The 11742-nt window shown below is 40.5% G+C and overlaps 1 protein-coding gene across 1 annotated transcript in view; it reads left to right on the top strand.

The window, feature by feature from the left end:
- The first annotated feature begins 263 nt into the window (after nt 1–263).
- LOC141107677 (cytochrome P450 2G1-like) overlaps nt 264–11742 on the top strand; it is a 54447-nt gene continuing 42968 nt past the window's right edge. The window contains exons 1-2 of the mRNA XM_073598581.1: nt 264–577; nt 7501–7663. Of these exons, the coding sequence (XP_073454682.1) occupies nt 401–577; nt 7501–7663 (340 nt within the window). The 5' untranslated portion in view covers nt 264–400. The remainder of the gene's footprint in view (nt 578–7500; nt 7664–11742) is intronic.

The raw sequence follows: 11742 nt of genomic DNA, 5'->3' as shown, positions 1-11742 counted from the left end.
AACACGAAAAATGCCTTTTGCAAGGCACTGTACCTTGGGGCTTAGAACGGTATTCTATAACACAAAAAGTAAAGGCATAGTAACTCCACAGGACCAATCACAGAAAAGCTGTTGGTTCTCTTTCTGCCAGCCAGGACAATAAAGGATTATGTATGCTCTAAAATTGTAGACTTTGCATGTTGCGTTTTGCAATAGTTAAATACTAATCACAAACCTGAATATAAGAATGATGCCAACCAATGGCTGAGAATGTTTGCAGCTGCAAATATTTCAGTATTTGCGCAACCAGGGCATGCTGTTCCAAGAAAAGTAAATTTTTTATATGGGATTTGATTAATTTTTTAATTACTTCATAAAAGTGGTTCTGCAGAGTATTCTGACATTCTGCTCCCAATACAAGATGGACATCACATGGATGAGCACCCTGCTCCTGGCTATGATCATCTCCAGTATTCTCTATTCATCATGGAATGCCATGTATCGGAGACGTGACCTACCACCAGGACCAACACCGCTGCCCATTGTAGGCAATGTCCTACAGATAAGGAGGGGGAAACTAGTCCAATCTCTAATGGAGGTCAGTTTTGATGGAAATATAATCTAGAGATTTGGTTTCATTGTTTAGACAGCAGATCTCAGGGGATGGGAGGCATTATGAGATCTGGCTATAATATCAAGATTTTTTTCTGAGGCTTGGGTAAGAAAATATGTGTTATAAAAACGATTCTCTTTTCTGTGTAGAAGAAGGAAAATTCTGAATTTGTTGAAGAGATCTACCACAGAGTTAGGAAAATCTCTGCTAGCCGAGAGGAGCTCATCCAATGCTTATGTGCTTGGTATTGATTAGGTGTTAACCCTTGTGCTAAGAAACATTGTTATTTGTAACATTTTGCTTGGAAACTTTTTACCAAAAACAATTCAATTAACATGCTCAAAGTATGAAACTCCTCATTTAGACAAAACATCTTTATATGGGTAAAGCAAGCCAAAACGTTCTCATAATGGCTCTTTGCCTGCTTTATTGAAAATGGCTAGTGCAAAATAAAAAAACAATGTATAAATTAAAATTGTTATAGCTGAAGCTGATATTGTCAAGTTTTGTTTTAGATTTAATTAGGCAAGCAAAATTTACCAGCTATTAGCCTAGGTTCACAGAATGCAGTGCGGGAAACTCGTTATCTGTGTGTGTTTCCCGTACCATATTGAAGTTGCACTGTCCTTGCGATCTGCAGAGGGTGTCAGTGCAATATTAATGACAGAAAAACAAAAATGATCGTGTGCTAAAAGTGCCTAATAAATAATAATAAATAATAATCAACTCAGCTGCTCTCACTAATATTTACACTATTATTTACAATGAATACTATAAACATGTAGTGCTGTCAATCAATACATATGTAAATACATAAATATATTGTATAAAATTAATAATCAAAAAACACCAAAATAAATCTGCATAAATATGAATTAAAAATTAATAAAATAAGTTAATCAAATTTAGTTTGAAGCTGTACTGAGAGGCAAAGCATCAACTATCCATCCATCCATCTGGGCTTTTTCTTTTCCGTCTGGGCTTTTTTATTTTTTATAGTCTAACTTGTAAGCAGTGGTGTGAGCATCTGGTCATCGGTGCACAGTGTTGGTGGAATAAAGAAAGAATTTTTGCATGTTCTTCAGCTTTTACCTTTTGGTGATTGAACTTTTTAATTTTAAATTATTAAGAGACACTGGCTATTTGTTGGACTTTGATTTGATTTGATTCATTTATTGGCATATTTTTTCATATTATTGCACATTTCTTTTGGTGTTTTTTGATTATTAATTTTTCACAATATATTTATTTATTTACATATGTATTGATTGACAGCACTACATGTTTATAGTATTCAATCCTAATGACACCCCAAACCCAGGTCACAAACGCGGTACATATGGCTGCACTGGATTGCATGGTACAAAATAACCATGCAATCCGGTTGCAGTGCAGTTTCAAAATTAGTGCATGCTTGGATTCAAATCGCACTGCACTGAATCGCATGTGAATAATACAGGAAAGCAGTGCAGTTCCTGTGTAATTCATACACGGTTCATAGTGTGAACCGAGGCTTACTATTATGGCAATAAGTACCAGCCTAATTAATTAATTTAAATCCATTTAAAATAAACGTAAACACGAACTGAATAACATTTAGTTTGATAAATGCTGTACAGCATAAACAATTACCATGTTATACATACTGTATATATACAGTTAGGTCCATATATAATTGGACACAGGGACAATTTTATTTTTTTCAGTTATTTACCAAAACTTATTCAAGCTATAGTGATATAATGGATATGGGCTGAAAGCTTGAGGGTATGTACAGTATCTCACTAAAGTGAATACACCCCTCACATTTTCGTAAATATTTTACTATATCATTTCATGTCACAACACTAAAGAAATCACACTTTGCTACAATGTAAACTAGTGAGTGTACAATTATAATAATGGTGATTCATAAGGCCACACATGTAGATTGCCACCATCCCTTTGTAATATATGAATAACCTCAAAAGGTGGGATTTTATGGGCAATAAAAAATATACATAAGAAATTTATACATATAAAAATTGTAATTTATTATGGAAAAATATATTAAAAGGATCTCATGTTGGTGATACAACACATCATTGAAATATTGTCAACATTGCACACTAAATGAATAAAAATTGTAAACATTGCACATACTGTAGGCTATTTTGAGCCATAAAGTGGTAGTCCCAGTCTACTTGCTGCTCCCTTTATTCATGGTTTCTAATAAGTAACATGTGTTGTATCTCCAACATGAGATCCTTTTAATATATTTTTCCATAATAAATTACAATTTTTATATTTATAAATTTCTTATGTATATTTTTTATTGCCCATAAAATCCCCCCTTTTGAGGTTATTCATATAACTAGTGAGTGTACAGATTGTATAACAGTGTAAATTTGCTGTCCCCTCAAAATAACTCAACATACAGTCATTAATGTCTAAACCGCTGGCAACAAAAGTGAGTACACCCCCAAGTGAAAATGTCCAAATTGGGCGCAATTAGTCATTTTCCCTCCCTGATGTCATGTGACTCTTTAGTGTTACAAGGTCTCAGGTGTGAATGGGGAGCAGGTGTGTTAAATTTGGTGTTATCACTCTCACTCTCTCATACTGGTCAGCATGGCACCTCATGTTATTTTGAGGGGAGAGCAAATTTACACTGTCATACAAGATGTACACTCACTGATTTACATTGTAGCAAAGTGTCATTTTTTCAGTGTTGTCACATGAAAAGATATATTAAAATATTTACAAAAATGCGAGGGGTGTGCTCACTTTTGTGAGATACTGTACATCCAAATCGGAGGAAGGGTTTAGGAATTACAGCTCTTAAGAATAGCCAGCCCCCCTTTTTCAAGGGACCAAAAGTAATTGGATAATTGAATCAACAGTTGTTTCAATGCCAGGTGTGGGCTACTCCTTTGTTATTTCTTGATCAATTAAGTAGATAAACGTTCTGGAGTTGATTCTAAGTGTGGTATTTGCATTTGGAATCTATTGCTGTGAATCTACATCATGCATTCAAAGCAGTTGTCCATGTAAGTGAAACAGGCCATTGTAAGGCTTCAAAAACTAAAGCAATCCGTTAGAGAGATAGCAGCAACATTAGGAGTGGCCAAATGAACAGTTTGGTACATTCTGAGGAAAGAAGAATGCACTGGTGAGCTCAGCAACATAAAAAGGCCTGGACATCCACGGAAGACAACAGTGGTTCATGATCACAGGATCCTCTCTATGGTAAAGAAAAACCCATTCACAACATCCAGACAAGTGAATGACATTCATCAGGAGGTGGGCGTATCATTGTCAAAGTCTACAATCAAGAAAAGACTTTACAAGAGAAAATACAGAGGGTTCATCATGTGGTGCAAACCATTCATAAGCCTCAAGAATAGAAAAGCCGGATTAGACTTTGCCAAAAAAATCTTAAAAAGCCAGACCACTGGAAAAGCATTCTTTGAACGGATGAAACTAACATTATTCTGTACCAGAGTGATGGGAAGAAAAAAGTGTGGAGAAGGCTTGGAACAGCTCATGATCCAAAGCACACAACATTATCTGTAAAACATGGTGGAACTTGCTGTGTGATGGCACCGGGTCATTGCTGTTTATTGATGATGTGACAGGAGACAGAAGCTGCCGGATGAATTCTGCAGTGTTTATATAATGTCAGCCCAGATTCAGCCAAATGCAGCAAAGTTGATTGGACAGCGCATCACAGTACAGATGGACAATGATCCAAAACACACTACAAAAGCAACCCAGAAGCTTTTGAAGGAAAAGAAGTGGAAGAGTCTGCAATGGCCAAGTCAATTAACTGATCTCAACCCAATTGAACATGCATTTCACTTGCTGAAGGCAAAACTAATAGCAGAAAGACCCACAAACAAAGAACAACTGAAGACAGCTGCAGTTAGAGTCTGGCAAAGCATCAGAAAGGAGGAAACCCAGTCTTTGGTAATGTCCATGGGTTACAGACTTCAGGCAGTCATTGCCAGTACAGGATTCTCAACAAAATATTAAAAATGAACATTTTATTTATGATTATATTAATTTGTCCAATTACATTTGAACCCCCGATAATGGGGGGACTGTGTATAAAAATGGTTGCAGTTCCTAAAATTTGTACTTGATATTTATGTTCAACCCCTTGAATTAAAGCTGAAAGTCTCCACTTCAAATTTAATTGGATTGTTTTGTTTTAATTTTATTCTGATGGCATACAGTTGAAGGATCTCTAAGTATACCTGGCTGGCAGAGATAACCAGAGCCCGGGAGAAACAGCCTGAATCCGGTGATACCCAGGTAGTGAGCTAACTTCCCAGACTGCTGGGGGACAGGAGCACAGGGTGGGTGGAGCTGCACTATCTAGCCCCTCCCCATTGGAGAGCCCAGGGAAGTGGGTGTGCATGTCTGTTAGACTCAGAGCTCAGTACAGCTTCTACAGCTTTTAATTCTAATCCTCTTGTGGAGGCTTCCATTCGTGGATGGACATTTTATGGTTACCAGGGCCAATCCTAGGCGGGTGCTTGGGGTGCGGCAGTGGTAGGGGTGCTGAAGCGCCAGAGTGCTCCCTTCCCTCCTCCTCCTCCTCCTCTTGTTCGTGTCCAGAGGCAGCTCTCTCAGCCGATCACCGCCGCTGTGCTTCCTGCTCAAGCCCCTCCCCCTCCCTCCTCCTGTCAGAGAAGGAGAGCAGCCGGAGCTGAGATTGGAGGTGGAGCAGCTGGTCTCTACGTGGAGAGAGACAAGCCGTGCAGTGACGTCCCTGGGGGGGGCAGTCGTGTGTGACACGTTCCCCTCCTCCTCTCTGTGTCTCTCACTCCTGCCTGCAGTGTGCACACTGTCCTCTCCTCTCCAGCTGCTGCCCGGGTGTTTTTATGTACTCTAATGGAGGGGGGATCTGTCCTGGGGGGTCTGTACTAATGGAGGGGGTGTCTGTCCTGGGGGGCTGTACTAATGGAGGGGCGGTCTGGGGGTCTGTACTAATGGAGGGGGTCTGTCCTGGGGGGTCTGTACTAAGGGAGGGGGGTCTGTCCTGGGGGTCTATACTAATGGAGGGGGGGTCTGTCCTGGGGGGTCTGTACTAATAGAGGGGGTCTGTCCTGGGGGGTCTGTACTTATGGAGGGGGGCTCTGTTCCAGGGGTTCTGTACTAGTGGAGGGGGGTCTGTCCTGGGGGGGTCTGTACTAATGGAGGGGGGTCTGTACTAATGAGGGGTCTGTCCTGGGGTGGTCTGTACTAATGGAGGGGGGTCTATCCTGGGGGGTCAGTATTAATGGAGTGGGGGTCTGTCCTGGGGGGTCTGTACTAATGGAGGGGGAGTCTGTCCTGGGGGTCTGTACTATTGGTGGGGGTCTGTACTAATGGAGGGGGGTCTGTCCTGGGGGGTCTGTCATAATGGAGGGGGGTCTGTACTAATGGAGGGGGGTCTGTACTAATGGACGGGGATCTGTACTAATTGGGGGGGGTCTGTTCTAATGGAGGGGGCTACCCTGGGGGGTCTGTCCTAATGGAGAGGGGTCTGTACTAATGGAGGGGGGGTCTGTCCTGGGGGGGTCTGTACTAATGGAGGGGGGGTCTGTCCTGGGGGAGTCTGTACTAATGGAGGGAGGGTCTGGTTACACAACCTGGTCACATTGCTATAATCTTTTTATATGGACTATAAACTGAAGGAGGTATGAATAAATGGTTGTGGAACATATCATCTGAGTTTCCATTATTTCTTATGGGGAAATTTGCTTTGATATGCTTTTGATTACAAGCTTGTTTCCGGAACGAATTATGCACGCAATCCAAGGTTTTACTGTAGTTACATTTGTTTGGTAAGTTCAAAAAAATCGATTGATCTTGCTAGAAATCTTGTTGTGCTCTCTGTCTGTGCTGACCTATGCATAACACCTCAATGCTATAGAAAGTAGGAGAAGGGTAGGGTTATGTAGTCCTATATTATTTATGTTGTCCTGATACAGAAGGGTGTTTGAGAGATGTCATCCGAGGACTGGAAGTGTGTTACTGGCAGACTCACCTGATGAAAATGAAAGAAAATGAATGCCAACACATCTAAGGACTAGTAAGCTGCAATATATTACACTTTTGTTTTTAGGCTTAGTTGGATATCTGTCCTAAACTGTTATGCCGTGTAAACATGGGCGGACTTTTCGACCGGACTGGTCCAACGGGACGAATCCGTCGGACAATCCAACCGTGTGTGGGCTTCATCGGACCTGCAGCAGACTTTTTCAGTCGAAAATCAGACGGACTTTAGATTAGGAACATGTTTCAAATCTTTCCGACGGACTCAAGTCCGGTCGTAAAATCCGCTCGTCTGTATGCTAGTCCGACGGACGAAAACCGAGGCTAGGGCAGCTATTGGCTACTGGCTATCAACTTCCTTATTTTAGTCCAGTCATACTTCATCACGTACGAATCAGTCGGACTTTGGTGTGATCGTGTGTAGGCAAGTCCGTTCGTTGGAAAGTCCGTCGGAAGTCCGTCAAAAGTCCGTCGAAAGTCTGTCTGAAAGACCGTCAAACCTTTGATGCCGAAAAGTCTGCACGTGTGTACACAGCATTAGGATGGGCCTTTAAGCCATGTTACGTTGGGTGCCCACAGTTGATATTTGGCTGGCACTGGTTTGTTATTGCCAACTTTATAATATTATTTTGCTTTTATTGTTGGATAAATATGGTGTGAAATCAAGAAAGCTGAGGTCTTACTCTTTCAACCACTATCATTCTGTTTGTTTATTGGGGAAGTGATGGGCAAGGTATGGTATAGCAAAGTTATTATGCCAAAGCTTATGAACAGTGATGGTCCTTCCAGTCTGCACATTTTTAAAATTGGCAGTCATTAAAAACCTAAATTTTTTTAATTGAATAATGTATGACAAATTTAAAAAAACACATATTCTATTTCAGTTTGCCGAGAAATATGGACCAGTATATACTGTTTATTTTGGCCATAATCCTATTGTTGTCCTAAGCGGTTATGATACTGTAAAAGAGGCATTACTGGACCGCGGAGAGGAATTCGGTGGGCGTGGAAGAGTTCCAGCATTTGACGATTTTTTCAGAGGACAAGGTTAGTTTATTTCAACATAATGATTTCAGCATGACTTGCATTATACTTAATGTGAAACTGTCAATAACTTTATATGTCTTCTTGAACACATTTATGACTAGGGATAAGCAATATTGGTTAATTTTCTGCAGAATTTCACCCATAGGAGAAATGTATTGGCATCAATGAGGAAGGTGAAATTATAGTGTTTTAACCACTTCAGCCCCGGAGGGATTTACCCCCTTCCTGACCAGAGCATTTTTTGCTATACGGCACTGCGTCACTTTAGCTGACAATTGCGCGGTCGTGCGACTCAAACAAAATTGACATCCTTTTTTTCCCACAAATAGAGCTTTGTTTTGATGTTATTTGATCACCTCTGCGGTTTTTATTTTTTTGCGCTATAAACAAAAAAAGAGCGACCATTTTTTTCAAAAAACAAAATTTTTTATTTTTTGCTATAATAAATATCCAAAAAAAACATAACTTTTTAGAATGTATAGAAACAAAGTTTTCGGTTATCATTTCATCTTCAAATACAGAATCTAATAAATAGACTTCTACTTCATTTATAAAGAACGGTTAAATCATTAGATCATGAAAAAAAAGGTGAACTGAGGACACCGGTGAATAAACACAACTATCTTTCAAGCTGAACTCTAGGCAGAAAAAAAAGACACCATTTAATGCAGCTGTGTATGCAAACTGTGTAAGTTCTTGTACAGCAGGGATAATGTGTAAAAAAAAGAATTAGTACAACATGAAACCTTAAATACATTTGAATGTGCCTATTACTAAAAATACTTTATTTGTTGTCTGCCCCTGCTGCAGTGTTAATTTTGGCATCAAATTTAGATTTAGTTTTAGTCTAAAGCCTCATACACACGATCGGATTTCCCGACGGGAATTGTGTGTTGACAGACTGTTTGCTTAAAATCCGACCCTGTGTACGCTCCATCAGACAATTGTCGGAGTTTCTGCGGACAAATGTTGGATGGCAGGCTTGTAAATCTTCCGCGCACAAATGTCTGTTGTCGGATTTTCCGAGCGTGTGTACTCAAGTCCGCCGGACAAAAGTCCAAAGTACAAACACGCATGCTCGGAAGTAAGGACAAGCAAGAAGCGGTCAGTCTTGTAAACTAGTGTTCATAATGGAGAATTAACATTTGTGACGTGGCAAATTATGGAATCTCCAAATGCAGCGCACAATTCTCTTCTTCTTTAATGGGATAATAATGAAGCCGCTGGTAATACTGATGGAGTTCTGCCAAACATATTTTCAAAGGCTTTTATTTTCTAATGATATCAAGAATAATATTATTATGTTTTTTTTTTTTATTTTATTTGGGCAAGTTACCACAACACCATTATCCCATAGTTTTTAAGATCTAGGATACAACTATATTGGTGTCTCTTGTCAATTTTTCATTGTATTTTTTTTAATGTAACTGTCTACTCCCAAACTGTCATTTGAAGTAAAACACATAGCCAAGTATTATTCTACAAAATTTTTTTATTGTGCATTAAAAAAAGAAAACAAATAAAAAAAATTAGACATGCTATCTGCCAATAGAACTTAACCAAAAAGTGCATTCTATGCACCTAAAAATATAGAAAATATACCAAATCAAATCATTATTATTCAACCAAAAAATAAAATAAAAGCCTCATGCATGTGTCCTGCTTCTTAATATAGGGGGTCACCAATGCCAAGAGTTGGTGAAAGCAGGGGTCCGTCATCCGGAGATAATTCCGAAAATCATCCGGATTATTCTCCTGGAGCTCCCGCAGCAAAGGCATATGACATAATTGGTCACGATTAATAAAGCAACCAATTTTTGGTCCAAGAAATCCTCCTCCTCCTGTTCCTGGACTGGACATGGGTCAAAGCAATAACTTCAAGACCAATAATAAATAACACGTTATCTCCTCCAATTCCGCAACATGTCTGGTTGACAAACGGCCGTTCAGAAATGAATTGAAAAGCACGAAATGAAAAGCGTGAACTGAAAAGCGCGAAATGAAAAGCGCAAATCAACACTCACCAAACTTCTACTAACACGAAATTAGAAGAAGGAGCCCAAAGGGTGGCGCTTGACAAATGAACCTTCTCTTTAAAATCTAATGGGTGTAGTTAATATGTAATGCATTATTTAAGCATTTCTCTTCAATTTCCAAACTCATTATATACTGCTGGAGTGAAAAACTGAATATGTTATTATTAATGGTATTAAGGTTTGAACACGCACTACAGACCAGTGTTAATTTTGACGTCAAATTTCAGTTTAGTTTTAGCCATACTCTTTTGATTAAAATGCCATTTTTGTTTTAGTCGTATTTTAGTCATCTCAATTGTTTTTGTTTTAGTCGTATTTTAGTCGACTAAAATAGTATTAATTTAGTAGACAAATATGTTTTAGTCAACGGAATTAACACTGCCCCGCTGGAGAGACTCTCATCAGTTCCCATCCTAGTGATACAATTCGAAGGAGAATCTTTCCAGTGGGAATACAGACAGAGATAACAGACAAGTTCTAACCATTCCCTATTCCTCCTACAACTAAAAAATCCAGTCAGTGGCAAAACTAGAACTTTCAGGGCCCCAATGCAAGAAACATAAAGGGCCCCCCTGACCCCCGGACGGGGCCCTTCCCTCCGAGCCCGGTAGCGGAACACCAGGGCCCAGTCGCAAGTGCGATGTTTGTGTGGTTGTTCTGACACAGGTATCAGTAGTTTTTTGTTTTATTCATTTTTTTTACTTTTTTTTTTTTTTTTAACTTTACATTTTTTTACGAGCCCCATTGGGGGCTTTGGTGAAATATCAGGGGTATAAATAGACCTCTGATGTTTCACCTTTGAGACAGAGAAAAGAGATTGGGGGCACAGCCTCAGCTGCACAGAATTAATGGACAGGAAAAGCTCTGTACAGAGCTTCCTATTCATTCACAAACTGAGGCATAGTAAACACAGTTTACTATGTTTCAGTTATGAATAGACAGAGTCAGTGATAGGTACGGATCACTGACTCTCCATTCAGAAAAGGCTTCATCCTCATAGATCCCCTATAGCAGCCGGCAGGAGAGGGGAGAACACTGTAGAGCTGTGGGGGGTGGGGGGCAGGACAGAGCACTGGGGGGGGGGCTGGAGAGCACACAGGGGGGCAACAGAAAAAAGCTGGATAGGAGGAGCGGCTGGGGGCGGCTGCATATAAAGGAACCAATCTCTTAATTTTCCCCCGCTTCTCCACCTCTCCCTCCAGCAAGAGGAAAATGGAGAGGTCTGTCCCTCTGTCAGTGTTTCTCAATCTTTTTCCAGTCAGCTTTTTCCCCTAAGTGAATGGGGCTGCACTGCAACCACCCCGCAATATGTGCATGCAGTTGCAACATAGTGATGATGCATTTAGGGGGTTAAAACAGGTGGTGAGGAGGCAACATATTGCCTCTTTACCTCCTGGTAAATTCCTCTGAAAAGCGATCTGAGCATGGATCGCTTTTCAAAGGCTCTCGCAGTGCAGATTTACGGCTGAGGATCTGGGAGCTCGGTCTCAGCCACTCTTGCTGCTTTTCCTATCCAGGCATACAGGGGGCCTGCGACTCCTGCGACCCCTGTACGTCCGCTTCTGAATCCAGTACATCTCCCAAATATCATACAACATGAGACAAAGATTCTCAATATACAGTATAAGTGCTTTATTGGCAAAAGACCAAATAAAAACAATTTAAAAGCTGACAAACTCCACTCACATGAATGTGGCTGCTTACCGCGAGAAAGCCTCGATTCACACAGGGGCAACACGACTTCAGCGCGACTTTGCAAGGCGACTTCAACGTGACTTCAGCGCGACTTTAAGCAACTTACAACGCGACTTCAAGTCGCCTCCAGGACAGGCGACTTTGGCTGTGGCCAATCACAGTATAATTAGCTCTCTGGGAGGGAGGGAGGGGTTTGCCTGGGTAAACTCATTTCTTTTCCTGTAAAGTCGCTTCAATATAGATGGAGATCCGACTTGTAGGCGACTTCCATTGAATTCTATGGGTACAGGTCGCCTAGAAGTTGGATTGAAGTAGTACAGGAACCTTTTCTGAAGTCGAAGCGACTTC

Source organism: Aquarana catesbeiana, linkage group LG09 (assembly GCF_042186555.1).
Source record: "Aquarana catesbeiana isolate 2022-GZ linkage group LG09, ASM4218655v1, whole genome shotgun sequence".
Lineage (NCBI taxonomy): Eukaryota > Metazoa > Chordata > Amphibia > Anura > Ranidae > Aquarana > Aquarana catesbeiana.
This window is presented reverse-complemented; position numbering and strand designations above follow the sequence as displayed.